The sequence below is a fragment of the Caretta caretta genome, chromosome 10, assembly GCF_965140235.1.
Source record: "Caretta caretta isolate rCarCar2 chromosome 10, rCarCar1.hap1, whole genome shotgun sequence".
NCBI classification, from domain to species: Eukaryota; Metazoa; Chordata; order Testudines; family Cheloniidae; genus Caretta; species Caretta caretta.
In genome coordinates, this window is record NC_134215.1 from 44,135,512 (window position 1) to 44,157,578 (window position 22,067).

At 42.6% G+C, this 22,067-nt stretch overlaps 1 protein-coding gene across 12 annotated transcripts in view; it reads left to right on the forward strand.

The window, feature by feature from the left end:
• Positions 1-22,067, forward strand: part of MYO9A (myosin IXA) — a 469,743-nt gene that overhangs the window by 222,878 nt on the left and 224,798 nt on the right. For all 12 annotated transcript variants that reach the window (XM_048865609.2, XM_048865604.2, XM_048865610.2 and 9 more), the window contains 2 exons: positions 5,847-5,944; positions 14,731-14,857. In XM_048865609.2, coding sequence (XP_048721566.1) covers positions 5,847-5,944; positions 14,731-14,857 — 225 coding nt within the window. The remainder of the gene's footprint in view (positions 1-5,846; positions 5,945-14,730; positions 14,858-22,067) is intronic.

Here is a 22,067-nt window from a genome sequence, read left to right on the forward strand (position 1 = left end):
CTGTATCCTGATCTTAATGACTGAACCATTTTAATGAAGTGTGGGTTCTCAATCATTCGGAAAGGAGAGTTTGTTGCATAAACAAACCGGGCAATTTTTTCATCAATTATCTCTTTTTGTAATCTGCTGGTTCTTATCACAAATTTATGTATGGTTGTTTCTGGATGATGGAGATTTTTTTTTCTTTTTGCTACATGTGATATTGTGGCTATGTGACATACATGATGTGACTGAAACACTATCATTGGCAGGTAACTCTGAAACTATAGAAAATGATGGTGATCTTGAAGGTGGATAGTCTTCAGAATCCTGTGTGTTGAGGATGGATTCTCCTAAACAAAATAAGTCAATGCAGTTATTTAATTATTATTACCATACTGCTCGTTTAGTATTCCTCATTGCATTCACTGACACTTGTACTTTAAAGGTGAAATTGTAAAAGGAAGATCTGCCTATTTCAGCTATTTATTTTTTACCACAACTGCATCTAAAATGATAGTTCCATAGAGTAACAACTATATTTTCTGCTCAAACATGAGAATTCAAGAATAGTTCAGAAGGAAGACAGGCTGTCCTTAAGAAAGAATATGAAATAAAAAAGTTTACCAACCTGAAGATCCTGCATGTTCACACACGTTCCTTTCATCATCTTCAACGCAGTTTTCTCCTGAGAAGGAACACTTCTGATGATGTTGTTTCATTCTGGCAACCAGGCCTTGCATTTCTTTGTTGCACTGTTTGCATTTTTCATGCATGCTTGTCTTACCCACAGGTAGAGGAACTTCATTAAAATATTCCCAAACTGCGTCTCTTTTACGGCCTGCTGCTATTATAGGTTTTCCCTTCTGATAAGAGAATGGTGTGATAGATCTCAAATCAATGAAGACTGCACTCAGAAAGACCTCAAGACTTCTGGAATATGCTGCTCAAACGGTTTCACTTTTGTTTTTACTGCCTGTCCCTCCCTTCTCACAGACTTCTTCTCCTTGTCCAGATCTATTCTGCCCCCAACAATCTTCTATTCATTGAACTTTTTGAAACTTTTCACTTTTAGAGAGAGGTAACGGATTGACTCTGTGTACACAAAGTTCAGAGGGACAATAGGGTTGAGGTCTGCTTCTCACCTCTATATATTTATTTATTTAAAAACAATTTTGCTGTTAACAAGCATGTTATCTCTGGAGACACAAATCCCACAGTTTGAGAACTGCAAAACTAATAATCTCTGATGGTATCTTCTAGACTGAGCACTGAGTCCCATTGGGTAGATAGAAAGATTAACCTAAATAATCTATACAGAAGCTCCTGGAACCCTGTAAAATTGGGTCCCTAATCTATGAACTATTGGAACTCATTTACAAAACTTTTCTTAAACATTACATGAATATATTGTCTCATACTATAGAATTAGAATTTATAATCCCTATTCCATGATGAGATATCTTTGAGCTATAATGTTTCTTAATTAAAACTATCTTTAGCTAGATTTTTTCCCTCAAAAAGCATTTTATAAAAAAAAATCCCATTCAAATAAAAATAAAATCGGATTTTTTTTTAATCATTGATTTTTATCCACCCTGCACTGAATAGAGATTAAAAGGATGGATTTCTCTTTTATTCAGTGCTGTGTCATTATTAGATACATAGGATAGGGTCCAGAATATGATCATACTAGGGCTATGCAGGGAATTAAAAACAAATTGTTCACCATCATATGATATTCAGGGGTGGCAGGTTTGTATAATTTTTGGTGGTGCCCAGAACGGGTCCAAGTCTCCCTCCCTCCCCCCCACCACCTTGTAAGCCGATATATATTTTTAAAAATACAGTAAAAATGTACTGGGAACAGTTTAACAATATTCCTATATTGCACAATGTGGGACAGCTGAGGGCTCTGGGGTGGGGCTGGGGATGAGGAGTTTGGGGGGTTGGAGGAGGCTCAGGGCTAGGTTAGAGGGTTGGGGTGCAGGAGTGGATGAGGAGTTCATAGTGCAGGAGGGGGCTCAGGGCTGGGGCAGAGGGTTGGAGTGCAGGGGCGGGGGGGGTGAGGTCTCTGGCTGGGGGTGGTTTAGGGCTGGGGATGAGGCATCTGGGTGCAGGTAGGCTGCCCCGGGGGCTTTGGCCAGAGAGGAGGACTCCACAGCCCCCCAGGCAGCACACTCACCCAGCACTGTCACTGCACGTGCTCCTAGGGGCCAGGCCCCACTCAGCCCCCTCGCCTCCCCTGTGGTGGGTGCCAGAAGCGGGGACGGCTGCCATCATGTGTGTGCGCCTCCTCCCTCCGCAGATGGCGGCTGCACCACTGCCTCAGCCTGCCGCCGGCGCCGCTCCCCGCGGCAAGGGAGCGCAACGTGGAGCAGCAGGACAGCCACCCACTGTTCAGGGCCCAGGCAGGGATACTCAGGGAGAGGCACATGGGGGCAGCAGGTGGGACTGGGGGAGGCGCGAGGGGCGGTAGGCGGGGCTGGGGGTAGCGACCCAGCCTTGAACATTGGTGGAGCCGGGCCCCCATGCCCTGAATTTGCTGGAGAACGGCCACCACGGGCCTATATAACTCGCCCTCCCCCCGATGATATTTTCGTCTCTGAACAAGCATATCTTTCAGCTTTGAGAGTGGAGATGCTTAAATTGCTTCAGTTTAGTGTTAGTAAGCAGGGTTCTTGCTTTTGTATGACAAGGCTGAAAAGGCTGGGAGATGACTCATTGCTTAAGCAGAATACTGATGACCAGTTTGATCAGTCTGCTAATGTTGGCTCTTTTTGCAGTTGTTTGCCATTACAGCATGAATGTTCTAAATTTATGACTGTCCATTTTGATAAAAGAAAATAAAGTATAGGGACTTACTGCTGATGAAATAGTGTGCAGAGCATCTGCTTTGACATAAATGATTTACAAGAAACCTTTCCATATGGGTTAATGAGCTTGGCAATTGTTATATAAATCGTTAACCACATTGCCTTTGGCTTTGAATGTATTGCTTCTGAGTCAGCTGTAGTAGTTTCACTATTAACTTGTGATCTAATTTCAAGTGGGTAAAATCCTGTAAGGAGAGTTGTCACAGGAATGTAGGCACAGTTTCTTCATTTTTATTTTTAAATGAGATTTTTAGTGTCCTTGACAGATCCCAGCCCTTGATACTAAATGCATGCACAATGCATTTATTTGCCTGTGCTGTCCAAGTTCAGCAAGGGTCAGAGTACAAGCTACCCCATATTGTCCTAACACTGTGTGTCGACCATAACTTGGAGAGGGGAGTTTAGTCTCATTGGCCCTTTCCTTCCTTGAAACCTTTCTGCATCTGCCAATAAGGAAGCCAGTTTTTATAGTATTTTTTCTGACGTAGACAAGTTGTTTTAAGAGTTGGTTTGAGATTAACAATGTATTTCATACTGCTTGCCAATTAGCCATCAGTTAGTAATGACTTTTGACAGGTTTCAGAGTAACAACCATGTTAGCCTGTATCCGCAAAAAGAAAAGGAGTACTTGTGGCACCTTAGAGACTAACAAATTTATTTGAGCATAAACTTTTGTGAGCTACAGCTCACTTCTTCGGATGCATGCAGTGGAAAATACAGTGGGGAGATTATTTAAGCTTTCGTGAGATTATCTCCCCACTGTATTTTCCACTGCATGCATCCGAAGAAGTGAGCTGTAGCTCACGAAAGCTTATGCTCAAATAAATTTGTTAGCCTCTAAGGTGCCACAAGTACTCCTTTTCTTTTTAATGACTTTTGGTCACTAAAATCTGGGCCAGAGTGGAACCACTGACCTACACATGAAAGGCTTTGTTTCTTGTCATCAGTTTATGGAATAAAATTAATTTGTCTCATTGCTGTATTAGATGGTTTCTCTATTTTGAGCTATAGCTGTCCCATTGAGTACATGATATGATGTATAAATTTATTCAGAGTGTAAAAGTAGTTTATGGGGCTATGTCCAGTTAAAGCAGGCATATTTCTACAGCATTATGAATTCAATTTAGCACAACTGATGAAAATGCCCCCTTTTTAACAAGTCTTATTTTAATAGAATGCAAATATATTCATTTCTAATTTAAATTCAGATTCTGCCTACAATTGGTATTACAGCTGATTTTAAAAACCACGTATAAATCCACTTCCAGTTAAACAGTTTTTAGTTGGGGGAATTGGATACCGCCAGTGAATATTGTCTAATATTCCTGTATGTTTGTGTTCTTTATTGATGCTAATGTTTGAAATTAAAGTGTTTTATCTTAGGATCAGCAAGTGGACATTACTCTAAAGTAAACCATATTAAGGAAAGGAAAAAAAAATCTTCCCCCTTAAAGGAGAAGATTTGTATCAATGAGTTAACTGTGAAGATTTATCCACATATATACAGTGGGATACGGAATGGAGAGACAGCTTTGCGCTATTTATTGAAAGTGAGAGCGAGTGTACATGAGAGTCCAGGCAGTAGTCAGTATTCTGTGATTTTTTTTAGTGCCTGGTCTCTGTAGCATGCAAGTAGCCCTGTATGGTGTGGATTTTCAAAACTGTTCATACAAATATGTGTTCAGTTAATACAGTTATCATGATTTCCATGCAAATGACCAGAGTGGATCATATAACATGTACACTCAATTACCTGATTTGTGATTGTAGGTGCAGTTTTGAAAATGGGCTGTTATTTTATTTATATGTGTAACAATATTTTCTTTCTGTACAACTGTCAAGAAAATAGTCTGTGGTTTAACACATCCTGACTTTGATTTGGAGACTGATACTTTGTGCTATAGCTGGGTGGCTCACATAGAAAGAAACAAAATAATCTGGTTTATCAAGAGAGGAAACCCATGGTGTGGGCATGGGGTGAACGAAATCACATGAAAGGTATTGGGTTCACTAGTTTATAAACCAGTTTAAGTGAGTTTAGTTTTAAGGCATATAGTTTTAACTAAGGTTCTTAAACATAGCTGTGAGGCCAATATAGATGGGCCTCAATATATCTGAAGTGTGAAAACTCTGGAACTCTGTTACCATTAACGATTAGTTTTGTAGTATTAGTGGGTTATAGAAAACATAAGAGTTCAGTATCTAAATCATTTGAAAGTATCCATGTAACCTCAAAATGTAAAGTTCAGTAGATTTTGAATTTCCTCTGAGTTAGCATTTTCAGAACATTAGTTAATGTTTAGAATAAAAAAACCTGTTAAATATAAAAGCCTCCCATCTGCAGCATTCCAAAATTCATGATTTTAACTCCAGAAAATTAATCTATTGATGTATGTTGCAGTTAATTTTATTTTTAAAAAGAATGTAAAAGAATCAATTTTTAATTTAAAAAATGGAATTCTTTACATTCCTTAGGAGTGTCTGAGAGTTAGAATCCCGGGGCTCATTTTTTCTAAAGATTAATACTTAGAGCAGACTGGAAATAAGTTACAGCTTGATCTCCTTGGAAAGTTCTGTGCACATACTTCTTCTAGCAAGTTTTTTTTAACAGTACTCAAAAGCCCATATTAGCTCTCCTCATTCCTTATTTGACTGAGTCTCCATCCCTCACCCGCAATAGGTATAGTTCACAATTCAAATTGTGCATGCTCTTTACATTCTGCACTGGACTTTCAGAATGGTGCCAGAGCGGGGAGAGTGTGAATATGATGTCAAAGGTGTGTGTTGCTGGTAACTAATTAAGCTGTTCCTTATTAATGTTAAGGGGGTCTGTGTCTGTCACTCCTCAGGCAGCAGACTGGAAATGTACTTGTCATTGATAAAGGGCATGGAAAGCTCTGATTAAGATTTGTGTAGTGCTGAACTGACCAGCTAGATACATTCTGGTCTTCTTTTCTTTTAACACTCAATCTTTGTGTTTGAACCAAACAGGATTGCTTCTCTGTTGAAGGGGAAGACCTGAAGCATGATTTTGAGCGCTTACAGCTGGCCATGGAGATGGTGGGATTTCTTCCCAAGACTCGCAGACAGTGAGTTTATCTTCCACATTAATATCTGGCATAATGAGCAGGACAGTGCTGAATGTACTTGACTGTGACTCTATTGTGCCCTATATAATTTGTCAGACTGCTGATGTGACAACGTGTAAGAACACTTGATAATGTATATGTTAAAGGAGTAAAGAACATTTAAAGATATAAACAAGATATACTTCCTGTCAGTTGAGGTATTTTTGAATTGTTCATGAATATTAATGCCTCATTCTGCATGACTTTAATTCAAATGATGATTCAGTCAGATATCCTACGCAATGTCCACAAGATTGAACATTCAAAAATTTTGGGAAATGGTATGGTTAGGAACCCATGGTTTTCAGTGCACCAGATCCAAAATGGTGGCGGAGATATTTATTACTTATTTTTAACCCTTGGATCCATTTTGCATGCAGTTGCTGATACCAAATATTCTAGAAGCCTTAAAAACACCTTTGTGTGTAACATCTCATTCAGTGGTATCGCTAGCTGAGAAATAGGGTTGATCAATCTTGTTAAAATACAGAATGAGAATAGCAGTGTCACTCTCAGAGACTAATAATAACAACCTTCATGATGATGCCAGGCGATCCGGGGGTTAGAGAGGGTGGGAGTGGGGGGAAATACAAGAAAAAAGAAAAGTAACCACACAACACAAGTGTTTGGATAGAGATTTTGTTTTAGTCCAGCAAAAACTGCAAAATAATTCTTTATCAATACAGTACCTTCAAGTTCTATCAAGCTACATTATCACTGAAAGTTCTTAAGTCTTAAGGCTATGAATAAATTATTAGATGGAGTTATGAATATCTTTTTCCATAAACAATTACTTCTATAATGTGTTGGTCTAACAGACATGTTTGTATTTATACGAAATAGAAAAAAATGACATCAGGATAGCAGTATTGTTGTCAACAACAAAAACATCAGATTCACAAATCGATAATTTAATAATGATTTAGTTGGGGATTGGTCCTGCTTGAGCAGGGGGTTGGACTAGATGACCTCCTGAGGTCCCTTCCAACCCTGAGATTCTATGATAACTTGAACACCACTAAGGCTATGTCTACGCTACACAGCTTTCAGCGACATAATGGCATATTGGGCTGCATTAGTTGGAACATTGCCAGCAGATCGAGGGAAGTGATTATTCCCCTCTATTCGGCACTGGTGAGGATGGAGCTTGGCTGTTCTCAGTGGTGACAGATGACAGAACAAGGTTTAATGGTCTCAAGTTGAAGTGAGGGAGGTCTAGGTTGGGTATTAGGAAACACTATTTCACGAGGAAGGTGGTGAAGCACTGGAATGGGTTACCTAGGGAGGTGGTGGAACCTCCATCCTTAGAGGTTTTTAAAGCCCGGCTTGACAAAGCCCTAGCTGGGATGATTTAGTTGGTGTTGGTCCTGGTTTGAGCAGGGGGTTAGACTAGATGACCTCCTGAGGTCTCGTCCAACCCTAATCTTCTATGATTCTATTACATGGCTGTGTCGCTACAGTCGTGCCACTAAAAGTTGTGCAGTGTAGCTGCTGTTTGTCAGCTCTCCTGCCAACAAAAAACTTCCGCCCCCACTGTGACGCAGCAGGTAGATGACCCTTTAGTAGATCTATTCCCTGGGACCAGAACTGGATTCCCCCTGGAAACAATTCCCCTCTCGGATCAGCTAACCCCTGCCCAGCAAGCTGAGATCAGGGGGGTGCTGCGTCCGTACCAACAGCTGTTTTCCAAACAGCCTGGATGTTCTAATCTGACTGTCCACCGGGTGCAGACAGGGTCGCAGCCACTGATAAGATGCTCCCCCTTCCGAGTCACAGGGAAAACTGCTCCGGACCTGGAAAGAGAGGTCCGGGACATGCTGGCTTTGGGGGTGATCCAGCCATCTGCCAGCCCTTGGGCCTCGCCCGTGGTGCTGGTCCCCAAAAGGACGGGTCGGTCTGGTTCTGTGTGGACTATCGGAAACTCAATGCCATTACTGTATCTGATGCCTACCCCATGCCCAGGCCTGATGAGCTCCTAGACAAGCTGGGAGGAGCTCGGTACCTTACCACCATGGACCTTACAAAGGGCTACTGGCAAGTGCCGCTGGATGCAGATGCCCGGCTGAAATCGGCCTTTATCACCCCTCTGGGGCTCTGTGAGTTCCTGACCCTGCCTTTCGGCCTCAAGGGAGCGCTGGCCACCTTCCAGCGCCTGGTGGACCAGCTACTGAGGGGGATGGAGAGTTTTGCCGTGGCGTATATTGAAGACATCTGTGTCTTTAGCCAGACCTGGGAGGACCATGTGTCCCAGGTTAGACAAGTGCTGGACCAACTCCAGGGGCCTAGGCTGACTGTAAAAGCGGAGAAGTGCAAGGTGGGGATGGCTGAAGTATCTTACCTGGGCCATCGGGTGGGGAGTGGCCGCCTAAAGCCAGAACCAGCTAAGGTGGAGATGATCAGAGACTGGCCTGCTCCCCACACCAGAAAGCATATCCAAGCCTTTATTGGGATGGCAGGATACTATCGAAGGTTTGTGCCCCGCTTTAGCGCCATCGCCACCCCCATCACTGAGCTATGCAAGAAGGGGAAGCCAGACAAGGTGGTCTGGGCCGAGCAGTGCCAGGAGGCTTTCTGGGCACTGAAGGAGGCTCTGGTCAGTGGCCCAGTTCTGGCAAACCCAGACTTTGACAAGCCCTTTATGGTGTTCACCGATGCCTCAGACATGGGACTGGGGGCAGTGTTAATGTAGGAGGATGAAAAGGGGGAGAGACACCCCATCTTGGACCTGAGCAAGAAGTTGCTACCCCGGGAGCAACACTACATGGCCATCGAGAAGGAATGCCTGGCCATGGTGTGGGCCCTCAAGAAACTAGAGCCATATCTCTTTGGGCGACGCTTCACCGTGTACACCAACCACTCTCCCCTGACCTGGCTGCACCAGATGAAAGGAGCCAACGCCAAACTCCTGAGGTGGAGCCTGCTCCTGCAGGATTACAACATGGACGTGGTCCACATGAAGGGAAGTGCCAACATGATACCGGATGCGTTGTCCAGGAGAGGGGGCCCTGAACTTCCCCAGGTCACTGGTCAGAGTGATCCTGCTCAGTTCAGTCTCGAAGAGGGGAGAGATGTGACGCAGCAGGGAGGGGGGAGTGTTGACCTGGGAATGTGGCAGCGGAGTTTCAATGGGAGACCTGAGAGCCTGTAACGTGAGCCAGGAGGGGGAGGGAGAGGTAACACCTCTGCCCAGGAATGTGAACAGAGGCTGCAGGAGGGAGCCTGCTGGGGGGGGTTTAGGTTCAGTTTGGTGTTGGGTGGTGGAACGCAGGGAACCCCAAGGCTGGGGTCTAAGCTCCCTGATCCCTCAGAAGGACTTGACTGAGGGGTCCTGGTTGTACCCACAAGCTCTGTTTTAGACTGTGTTCCTGTTCAATAAACCTTCCGTTTTACTGGCTGGCTGAGAGTCTCAGTGAATCCCAGTATCCATTGGCTTTCCTCCCATCCACATCCAGGGGAACAAGGCACTCGCTCTGGAGGGACAGCCCCGCGCCCACCCTGTAAACCGAGAACCCTGAGTCCAGAGCCTCCAGCCCTCTGGCAGAGCTGGCCTGGGGTACTCTTCCCTCCTGAGCACGTGGTAAGCTGGCAGCCCCCCTTGCCTGGGTCATCTGCCCCTCGTTCAGTCAGTTAACCCTGGGTGGGTTGGGTCTGTTCAGTCTGTCCCTGAGCCTGGGGCACTGGGTCCTTATGTGGCCTCTCTGGCCACAGTGATAGCAGCTCAGGTCACGTTGGTCCCCTCGAGCAGGTCGGAGGGTCCCGATGCCAGGCGTCCCTCTTGGGAGGGGGTTCTCCACATTTCCCCGCTGGGAGGTCCCATGGTGTCTCTTTCTGCATTGGGGGGGCCTGTTCTTTTGGGACTCCTCCCTGCTACCCCTGACCGACTGTTCACAAACTTGTCGGCCAGCTGCCCTGCATGCTGTGGGTTCTCTAGCTTTTTGTCCACCAACCATAGCCTCAGGTCGGAAGGGCACTGTTCATACAGTTGCTTCAGTACAATTAGGTCAAGCAGGTCTTCTTTAGCTTGGGCCCCAGCTGTCCACTTGCAGGCATATCCCTGCATCCGGTTGACCAGCTGTAGGTATGTGACCTCAGGCGTTTTTCGCTGACTCCGGAACCTTTTCCGGTACATCTCAGGGGTCAGCCCAAACTCACGGAGCAGGGCCTGTTTGAACAGTTCATAGTCCCCTGCCTCCGGCCCTTTCATTCGGCTGTACACCTCCACGGCTTTGGGGTCCAGTAAGGGGGTGAGAAACTGGAGCCTGTCGACAGGGTCAACCCTGTGCATCTCGCAGGCATTCTCAAAGGCCGTCAGGAAGCTATCTATGTCCTCCCCCTCCTTATGCTGGGCCAGGAAGCACTTATCAAAGCTCCTTGCAGTCTTGGGTGCCCCCGCACTCACCGCAGCCGGGGCCCCACTGTTCCTCAGCCTGGCCAGCTCGAGTTCATGCTGTCTTTGTTTCTCCTTCTGCTCATGCCTACGTTCCCTCTCCTTCTCCTCCTGCTCATGCTTACGTTGTTTCTCCTTCTCCTCCTGCTCATGTTGACGTTGTTTTTCATGATCCTCCAGCTCCCTCATTTTCATCTCCCTCTCCCATTCCAGCCGCCTCCCTCCAGGGATGGGGAGCTCCGCCGGGAGGATCCCCTGCTGGCTGCCTGGGTCAGGGTGCCCTCAGTATTCGCTGAGCTTCCCCCAACCCCTTCTCCAGGCATAGGTAGGAAGGGTCTTGGGATGTCCTCAGCAGCAGTCTGACCCCTCCCAGCCTGGTCAGGCCCCAGGGCCCACGCTGCGTCCACCGGGCGGCTTCCCTCAGGGTCAGGGATCGGGTCATCCAAGTGATCCCCCTCCTCCAACTGGGCAATCAGCTGTTCCTTGGTGGACCTCCCAATGCGCAGCCCCCTCTGCCTGCACAGCTCCACCAGGTCACTCTTAAGGCGTTTAGCATACATCTCCCTGCTGGCCACTCGCAGGCCTGGGCAGCTTTCCACGGTTTCCAGGAAAAACTGCTAGGGTGTCAGTCCTTCTTGAGGTCACCACCTCTTTGCCAGGGTCGAGCTACAGACTCCTCCACCCCTGGGACCACTCGCTGCAATCCCCCAGGGAACCCTGTAACTGCAAAAGTCCTTCTCTCTGGTCACACACTCCCAGGGGTTAACGACCCCCTGAAACCGTCTCTCTCTGAATCTTCAGCACGCCTGGTCCCCGTCAATCCCCCTTTGTTTTACTGCTCCCCAGTCACTTACTGCAGGAAGTGCCGTCCACGGGGTGCAGTAGATCCCACGGCTGCCACCAGTTGTCACGGAGTGTGGGGGAGTCCAGGCCCTGCACCCCTCTTCCTGGGATTCACTGAGACTCTCAGCCAGCCAGTAAAACGGAAGGTTTATTGGATAACAGGAACACAGTCTAAAACAGAGCTTGTGGGTACACCCAGGACCCCTCAGTCAAGTCCTTCTGGGGGATCAGGGAGCTTAGACTCCAGCCTTGGGGTTCCCTGCATTCCAGCACCAAACTGAACCTAAACCGCCCCCCCCCCCCAGCAGGCTCCCTCCTGCAGCCTATGTTCACATTCCTGGGCAGAGGTGTTACCTCCCCCTTCCCCTCCCCCTCCTGGCTCACGTTACAGGCTCTCAGGTCTCCCATTGAAACTCCGCTGCCACATTCCCAGGTCAACACTCCCCCCTCCCTGCTGCGTCACATTTTTTGCGTTGTCGGCAGGAGAGCAGTCCTGCCGACAATGCGCTGTTTATACTGGCACTTCTTGTTGCCAAAACTTTTGTCTTTCAGGGTTTTTTTCCCCAACACCTCTGAAAGACAAATGTTTTGTCATTCAATTGCCAGTGTAGACATAGCCCAAGTCCCTACATATATATTTTTTTTTAAGTGTAAAAATGTGTTTAAATTATTTTTATCCAAACAATTGGATTCATTTTCTCAGTGAAGTACCCTGGTCACTGGATTATAATGTGGGAAGCAGGAGATGACTGCTTCATTGGTTTTTTTAAAATTGAATTAAATAATCCATTTGAAACATCATCAGCACCTAGTGTAGATAGTTTTACATCTCAAAAATGTTAGTTGGTCATAGTCTACCTTAGTGTGACCTAATCCAGTTTTTAAAAAAGCACCTTTTTTTCTTAATCTAGATAAGGCCAAGGAGACAGAAAGCTTAAAAGCCCTGGAAAATGTGATGTACAGCCTGGACCTCCAACATCCCCTGCCCCGCCATATGTACCCTACTCCTATTCAGTCTTTCCACTTTCTCAACCCCCGCCCCCTCACAAATCCTACTCCAGTTAAACAAAGAAACTCCTTGCCCAGCAGAAAAGAATTGGTGCTGCAACTATGCTTTCTTCAAGTGCTTTTTGCATGTCTATGCAAACCTCAGCCTTGTCAAACAAGCAGAGAAGATACTAACACATTCCTTACCCATGCATATGCCAAGAAACTCCTCGTGTGTACTTGCATGCTTAATCTCCCTGACCCCAATGTTCAAACCCCAACTCCGCAAGTAAGCGGAAAAGACACACACTTTACTAGCAATGATTTTACATTTTCTTCTACATTACATTCACTTGTGCTACATGAACAAATGCCATTGCCTCTCAGTCCAGACAATACTATTTTACTAAATACTGCAGCAGAAATTAATTGTTACTGTATGGCTAGATTGCTCGCTATATTCTGCCACCACTCCATTTTTGGGCATCAGGCAGCAGAGCTCAGTGTCAAGGGTTTCCTTTTATTTCTCTGGCTTTGTCTGTGTACATTGACAAATGCTTTGTCTTCTACTGTTTTGAAAAAGAAAAATTAGTGAATTCTTCAATGTAAGTGGCTAAGTATGTGAAATTTGCTTTTTACAACAATAACAAAAAAGGGTAACCTGTTTAGGTTGAGACATAGACATACAAAGAAAAGAGAACCACAGAGGAACGTTGACGAGTGGGTGTATTCTATAAACGTGACTATTAAAATAGTGTGTGGTTCCATCTTTGTCTCAGTGCTTTCCAGATTAAATATGCCTAATTTTACAACTAAAAAGACGTGTCCCCAACTGTCAGCCCTGCAAACCCAGCCTGGGATCTGAAAGGCAGCCTGGATTCTCTCCTCAATAAGCATCATCACCAAGAAAAAACAACACTCTCCAAAAATAGTGTAGCACATTAAATGGATTAAAAATTGGCTCATGGGTCTTGAAAGGTAATTATTAATGGAGAATCATCATCAGATGGAGAGTTTTCTCATGATATTCTACAGGGTTGTGTTCTTAGTCCAATGTCTTTATAAATTAAGTAGAAGAAAAAGTAAAATCATTGTTAGTAAAGTTTGCCATTGACATAAAGATTGGTGGGATGGTAAATAACAAGGAAGTGTCAGTTATACAGGGTGATCTGGATTGTTTGGTAAACTGGGTTTATTCAAATATGCATTTTAATCCAGTCGATGTAAGGTCACACATGTAAGAACAAACAGTGTAGGACATGCGTAGAGGAATGGAGATTGTGAATATATCTAAAGTTATGCTGTAGCTCATACAAAATTTAATGTCTTAATGCAAAAATTACAAGGTAAAATTTTATGGCATGTGTTATGCAGTTGGTCAGTCTAAATGATCATAATGGTCCCTTCTGGCCTTAACATCTGAATCAATAATAAAGGTTCTACAAGCCAAATTCTGCTCTAAGCATATGGCTGTCAATGTGGTTGCTTTGATGCAACTAGTTGGACCTTACAACTGGAACCTAGTGAACAATTCTGATGATGCACACAAAAAAAATAGAATTCAATTCCATTCCTTTTTACTGTGTTTGCAGGGCTAATAGGTTTGAAAAGTAGTACAAATGTATTTTATTGCTGACGTCAGCCATGACTGAATACTCACAAGGAGCAGATATTCTAGGATTAAGAAAATGCCATTGAAAAAGAACCCTGTTTATTTTGACAGTCACTTGTCAGGATAAATGGCAATAACTGTTACGCCAGTGTACTTAGTGATGAAAACGAGTGCCTGTGCTATAGTGCGTGGCTCTCAATCCGGGAGTTATGGCGAGGTCCAGTCGGGTGGTGACTGCCTTCTATTGCTCTGAGGTCTGAGCTGCCGGGCATTTTTTCTGTTGTAACATGGGATCACAGTATGGAACCGTTGGGTTAGTAGATTGAACTGAGAGCTGGGATTCAGGTGACCTGTGTTCTTTTCTCAGCTGTGCTACTACTTTCTGTTGTGTCTTTGATTAAGTGACTTAGTTACAAAATTTTCAAAAGTATGCACAAATACTGAGAGTGTCAGTATTTGAGTGTTCAGTGAAAAATGGGCCTTGGATGATTCAAATTGGATGCTAATTTTGAGGGTCTCAATTTTCCAGTGGACAGTTTTGAAACTGTAGGGCATAACCTATCTGTGCCTCAGTTTCCCTCATTTGCAAAATGGGAATTATAATACTTAATAAATGGCTTTGAGATCTTGGGATGAAAAGTGCTGTGTCACTGCAAAGTATTCATATTAAGTATTGCAGCAAATAGGGTTCATAACATTATACTGTTTTCAGGCAGCTTTCTAATCAGAATACTTTTAAGGGGTAATAGATGATTTGTGGCAGGTTTTTCTTTTCGTTCTTATTGTGGTGGGATTCTAATAACAAATGTCATTCCAGGGTTGTTGACACTGATGTTTGCTCCAAGATTCTGACAGTGATTTTTTTCTCTTGGTATTATGAAAAAAACAATAAAACAAAAATATTTCTTGTTTCTTTAGAATTTTCTCTCTCTTATCTGCAATACTACACTTGGGTAACATCCGTTACAAAAAGAAAACATACCGGGATGATTCTATAGATATTTGTAACCCTGAAGTACTACCTATTGTCTCAGAATTGCTGGAGGTGAGCATTAATTTTTCTTTATACTATCTACAGTTAGTCTCCTCTTCTCCTTGTTTGGTGTATCTTTCTTTTAGAAGACAACTTATTTCATATATTGTAGGGGAAAACGTCATATTGAGCTAAAACTTAATACAGGCAATTCTAGTTTTCACTTATCGAATGGCTGTAGCAATTGACTGGTGGTGGTGTGTTTCCCTTTTCTTCCCATCTTTATTTTGAGTACTAAGGCATCTGCATATTATTTATTCCTGTTTGGTCTGTATCACTGGCTGCGACTTTAGACATTCTGACAAGATATTAAAAGTACTACCCATATCAATGAAATTAAAATGATGACATAATAGCAGCAGGAGAGAAAGAGCCTTTGTGCAGCAGAATGTGTCTCAAATCCCCAACTCTTAGTTCTGTCACTAACAATTCCACCCGTCTCAGCCCTACCTACATACTCAAATAGGCTGGTCCCTAGCTATATATGATTTTTTTAGGTCAAAACCAACATTTTAAGCCAATCTAAAAGTCATCAGGCAGCCAGAACAGATTATGAAGCATTGGTGGTGTTTGCTCATAGTGAAATATTTAACAATTGGGCCACCACGTTCTTTACTTACCTTCTGTATTCAAGAGCAAAAGTCAGCATGTCCTGGCCCAAATGCAGATGGCAAAAAGCTGTCCTGGTTATTTTTTTGCTATTTGCTTATCTAAAAGCAGGTGGAATTCAACAAATCCCCCAAATTGCACACTTGAGTAACAGATGGGAAACACTCACTCTAAATCAGTTCATAATCTTTGTCGTCCCCCCAAGTTGGTCCCACAAACTACCATTATCACCCTAACCTTATCTTGATTGAACCTTAACCAACTGATTCCCATCCATATCCGAGTGTCACCCAGACATTGAGAGAGACACTCTGTGATGCTTCCTGGATTGAATGAGATAGAAAGTTAGGTGTCATCAGCGAACTGAAGGCACTTCAACCCATATCTCTGCGCTAATCTAGCCTAACAGCATCATGTGTGTGTTGACCAGAAGTGGTGACAGAATAGCAAACCCACATGAGAACCATTAGAGCAGACAGCTGTCCAGCACTACCTGAGAGCTCTCTCCAAGTGAAATTTCCTCAGTTAGCAGTCCTGTCCACCCCCACTAGAATGTGCTGGTGATTCACCATCTTGTGATCAAAAACATCCGGTAGATCCAGTAATATCAGCTTGGGATATGTAGAGGAAATTTTTCAAAGGCATAAAGGGGTCTTACATGCTCAACTCCCATTGAAAGTCAGTGGGAGTTGGGCACTTAACTCCCTTTTGTGCCTTTCAAAATCTCCCTCTTGATGTATATGCATCAGAGAGAGGAGATAATCATCAAATGGAACAAGAATAGCATATATGCCTACCATAACCAAGTGAGAATCCAGGTTCACAAGGGTCAGGGAACCTGTGGCATCAAGATATTGTAAAAGTTGTCTTGCCACAACCTTTTTGCAAAATCTCAACCAAAAATGAGAGGTTAAATATAGGTCAAGATAAAGAAAAAAGACTGTGCTCTCTGTCCAATTTAGCATGATGGTCAAGCAGCCACAAAATATTGCATTACTGCTTCCATATTGAAGACCCCACACCCAATTATCTTGCCAGAGTAAGGCAAAAGGATCTATTCACCACTCTCCTTAGAATGAACTGGAAATTTCACCATACCCCCCATGTTTATACTCCCAGTGTAAATCACAGATCCCATCTTCCAGATACTGATCACATATTCAGCTTTACCTGATCCACACCACACAGGTAAGTCCTAAACCTCACAGTATCCCATTTATCAGACTATGCTAGTACTTTGCTTATTTTTCATGGAGGAGCAAATGAAGTTGACGTGTATAGAATGTGCTGCATCTTGTTGGTCAGTAATGATTTCACAAACTTCTGAAGTAGTTATAAATAAACGGTGAACTAGTAAAAGGGGATGGAGTTAAAGTAGTTCTTTTCATGTGTAATGTGATATTTTACATTTACTTATGAGATTTATGAACTTTCAGAGGATTTGAATCTTTATATACATTACCTTTCCGTATCACTGGCATACTTTTAGATGTTTAGATATTTTAATGTGACGTTAATGATTTTACTTTTTAAAACATTTGTTACTTAATATAGCAGACTGAATTCTAAGTTTACAAAGGATTTTTTGGGGATTTTTTTTAAAGAAATAAAAGGTATATTAAAAGTATAAATTAGACAGGACTTACACCATTTGTATGGTGCCCTGCAAATGTTAGACAGAAGTATATGAATCATAGAAGTGGTAGGACTGGAAGGGACTTCAATAGGTCATCTAGTTCAGTCTCCTGTATTCAAGGCAGGACTACCTAATAACTAGACCATTCCTGACAGGTGTTTGCCTAACATGTTCTTAAACACCTCCAATGACGGAGATTCCACAACCTCCCTAGGCTATTTGTTCGAGTGCTTAACTACCCTGACAGTTAGGAAGTTTTTCCTAATGTCCATCCTAAACCTCCCTTGCTGCAATTAAGCCCATTGCTTCTTGTCCTATCCCCAGATGTTAAGAACAGTTTTTCTCTCTCCTCCTTGTGACAACCTTTTATGTACTTGAAACTGTTATCATGTCCTCCCCTCAGTCTTCTCTTCTCCAGACTAAACAAACCCAATTTTTTCAGTGATTCTTCAGAGGTTATGTTTTTGAGACCTTTAATAATTTTTGTTGCTCTCCTCTGGACTTTCTCCAATTTGTCCACATCTTTCCTGAAATGTGGCACCCAAACTTGACACAATACTCCAGTTGAGGCCTTATCAGCATGGAGTAGAGTGGAAAAATTACTTCTTGTGTCTTGCTTACAACACTCCTACTAACACATCCCAGAATGATGTTTGCTTTTTTGCAACAGTGTTACACTGTTGACTCATATTTAGTTTGTGATCCATTATAACCCCCAGAACCCGTTCCATACTAGTTCTTCCTAGGCAGTCATTTCCCATTTTGAATTTGTGCAATTGATTATTTCTTCTTAAGTGGAGTACTTTGTATTTGTCCTTTTTGAATTTTATCCTGTTTACTTCAGATCATTTCTCAAGTTTATCCAGATCATTTTGAATTTTAATCCTATCCTCCAAAGCACTTGCAACCTCTCCCAGCTTGGTATTGCCTATAAACTTTATAAGTGTGCTCTCTGTGCCATTGTCTAAATCATTTATGAAGATATTGAACAGAACTGGACCCGGGACTTGTGGGACCCCACTCATTACGCCCTTCCAGTTTGACTGTGAACCACTGATAACTACTCTCTGGGAATGGTTTTCCAACCGCTTATGCACCCACCTTATAGTAGCTCCATCTAGACTACATCTCCCTAGTTTGTTTAAACGTAATGCATTCATGGAATTCAGTATTGATCTTACTCCAATATCATTAAGATTTTTCAAGTTTTCACATTTTAAAACTTTGCAGACTAATTTTAACTGGTTGTAATGTAGAATGATTTCATGAAATTGCTTTAAATGTAAGGAGGAAAAATCTCCCTCCAGCCTCAGAGTAATCACACGCAATTTGAATCAGTTTTTTTCCTGATCTAAAAGAATGAAGGAAATTGGCCTAATAATGGAAGCCTGATTACAGCCTCAACTATGGAGGTTCTCTCTCTTTAATCTTATTCTGTTGAAAGTAATACATGCCTCCCCTTGACTCTCAGAAAAGCCTTGCAGCACATTCTCATTGTTAGAATTGACATAACTGGTACTTTCATTCATATTATTATTAATATATAAATCGGTACCAGGAATAGTTTCTCTTTGAGAAAACACTCCATTTTTTGTCCTGGCAAAAGCAAATGATATGAATTGTAACCATAAAATTATATGGTTATTCTAAAATTGTCAATCACATGGTGTGAAGAGGTGCTGTCAACCCTAAATATATCATCTTTAAACGAAGTGTCCCTCCTTGCAGTGTCCCTCCTTGAAGGTTGTCTTTATATATATGTGCATTAAGAGAGTTTTTTAGGAAAATTGGATTGTCTACATGTTGAATGGGATGTGCCTTCCTTTAATAACTGTACCTTTGGGGCCCTAAAGACATTTGCAGTGCCCCAAATTAAAAATAGCAAAGAATATGTAATGAAGAGACATTGTATTGTTTGATGAAACCAACATAAGAGATGGAACTAGAAATGTAATGTCATGTCCAAATGAATATTTTCTGAATGGTTCTGTGTGGAAAGCTTTCCACAAGATTGTGGGATAAATGTATTATACTGTAGTAGCCATATAGCAGTGCTACAGGTATTGTTACGAGAACATCTCCATTAGAAACCCCTACTTTCAGGAGATTCTAACTTCTGTTAGGTCATTTCTGAGAGATGAAAATATAGGGGAAAAGTTGTTTTTCAGTAGTCGTCTAATTAGTTTTTAAGAATTTGCCATGGACTGGATTATCTTAATTTTACTTCTCTAGAGTATCTGTCCAATGGCCAGGTATTCCTCCCACTGAATTTTCCCTACTTTCTTTGAATATGTAACCCTCTTTGTACCCTGTGGGAAGGTTAAATTTGAGAGATGGCCAGTGGGGAAGTAGGGGTAGAGGTAGGAGAGAGGCTGCTAGGCTCCTTCTAATGCTATCTTGAAGGTGAAGAGGGATTAAGACTTTTCTCCAGATTTTGCGGTAGCATTGGGAGACATCCTGTTGTCTCTCTGTCTTTTGAGATGCCCCCCTCTCTTTTCTTTCCCAGGCTACAAATGTAATACTCTCTAGGGTATATTGTACTCTCGATGCCCATGAAACTGATTTGAATGATTGCACTGGGATGTTGTTTGAGTGTACGGTGGCAGCCCAGTTGCACCAGCACACTTTGTAGTTAAGAACATTTTTTTTCTTCCTTTGCCTTCCTTTCTATTTAATTTGGGAAACAAATCCAAAGAAAAATGAATTCATTAAATTCATTAAAAATGAATTAAGTGAATTCATTAAATTCAAGCTATCCAGATTCATTAAATTCATTAAATTCAAGCTATTCCCAACAGCCATAGTTCTTTTAATCTACATTATGGGAAAAATGTAACAGTTTATGTAGTACTTCAAAAAAAAAAAAAGTGGAAAGTCACTGAGTTTAGGTTGCTGGAGGAATGACGACAGGTTTCTTTGAACATCTTTATTTTCACATTTAAATTCTCATCCACAAGCTTGTGCTAATGTTCTGATATTTGTGTGGGGAGGTTTATTCTTCAGAGCTTTATTCAGGCCTGAATTGTAGAGAACTCTGGGGAAGTTGCTGTAAAGGGAAGCTAGTGTTGAAAGCTGTGAGGGAATATGAAGAGTGATAAAGTGCTGAGATGGTCTTCATTATTCGTAAGCATTGACAATGCGTTCCAAAATATTGTACTACTTTGATTTGTTAAAACATTCAGACTAAGTAATTTGTTGTAAAAGCAAACTGCTGCATAGGATTTTGCCCGGACTCTATGGATCGTTTCATTTACAGCAAAACTTGAATTACTTTTTTAAAAATAATAGACAGTGTATGGGTTACGTGAGGGGCTTGGCAGCTATTTCTTGGCCTTTGTTTAAACTTCACTGAAAATCCATGTTGTAGGATGAAGTCAATGTTGCCTGATGGATTGACCAGATGTGGAATTCTGTAGAAGTAGTGAAGCTATTACAGAGGGAGGGAGAATTTCTGTGACAACAGGTTTCACTAGAAGTCCAGATGATCTTTTTAAAAAATAAAATGTTTGTGGTGAAGAGCCTGTAAGTACTCAATTGTGAGCTCACTGGTCCTCCCTGTTTCTATCTGTCTTATGCCTTCCAAGGAAGAAGGTCTCACAACTTAGGACTTACCAATAATAGAGCAGTTTTTCTTATTTGCATGTGTAATTTAGAATACGTTAAGAGTGTTTGAGTATGATGGGAACAGCTTAATCAGAACTCATAGCTGAAATAAATCTTTTGGGAGCAGATAAGCAAGTCTATTTGTTTTTCTGATACTATTTTCCCTGTGTAAAAAGCAGATAATATTTTCCTACCTTTGTAAGGGGCTTTTAGCTGTTTGGGTAAAAAGTGCTACATAAACGTTAAGTGGCAGCTCCCTGCTCCTGGAGTTCTTCCCCGCCACAGGGAAAGACTCAAGCAGAGGAGATAGGGTCTGGATGGGGGAGGCTGCCTCTCCCCTGTCAGGGCCTTTCCTCATCGCAGTGAAAGGCTCCGGCAGTGTGGAGCTGCTGAAGCCTTTCCCAGCTGCCTCCCCACTGCCAGAGCCTTTCACTGACGTGTAGCTACAAGCTGCACTGTGGGTGCACTGTGTACGTAATGTACACGTAGCCTATGTGATGTTGGGCCTGGGTAATCAGAAGAAATTTTGTCCTGTGCAAATAAAAGCAACTCAGTTATAAAATAGCTGTGTAATAAATTATACTTACTGAATCCACCATTCTATACTGATGAGTGTTCCCTTCCAGCAGCTTATAGCCACGTATATGGATAAATGTGTGCTAAGAATTTTTCGACTGAAAAGCTCTTTAGCTCTCCCAGAGGAATTCCCCATCCTCTCTCTTACAGGACAGGCATATGAGAGAGAGAATAAAAAAGGAGGGTAGGAATACCATGACTGTCATTGCCTTCTCCTGTCAACTATGGCAGTCCACAGTGCAATACAGACCCTCCTCGTTGATGGACATATCCATCAATGGGGTCCAAGGATCTTATGGACCCTTCTTCTCCATTTGAAATCTGGGCAGGTGGATCTCTGGTCCACTATTCAAGAATAGGTTTCTTATGGCTAGTCTTTTATCCAGCCCTTCCTTTGACTTCTTCCCACAGATAGAGGCTCACCTTAAAAAAAGGCTTGAAGGCACACAAGGCAGTTTAATAACTCCCCATGACAATGGCAATACTGTCCTTCATGAAAATGGGTGCAAGGGTCCCAGCTACACCATTTTCTCTACACCTGATGAACTCTCATTCCAGCTAGGTAGGTGTCTGGGTTTGGCCATTGAAATGCACAGACCAGCAACAAATAAACTCCTTGTATTCTTGCAGATCTTTTTTTGTTTCCCATTATAATAAAGCTGTGTTCTTGGATTTGTTCCTAGGTTGCTGTCTGCAAATCACAATAACCAGGAGATGTACCTTCCTTGTGTGTAGCTAAACAATTTATGTGAAAGAGAGATTACTTCTTAACTTAGCTGCTAAAATCTTATTTTGGAA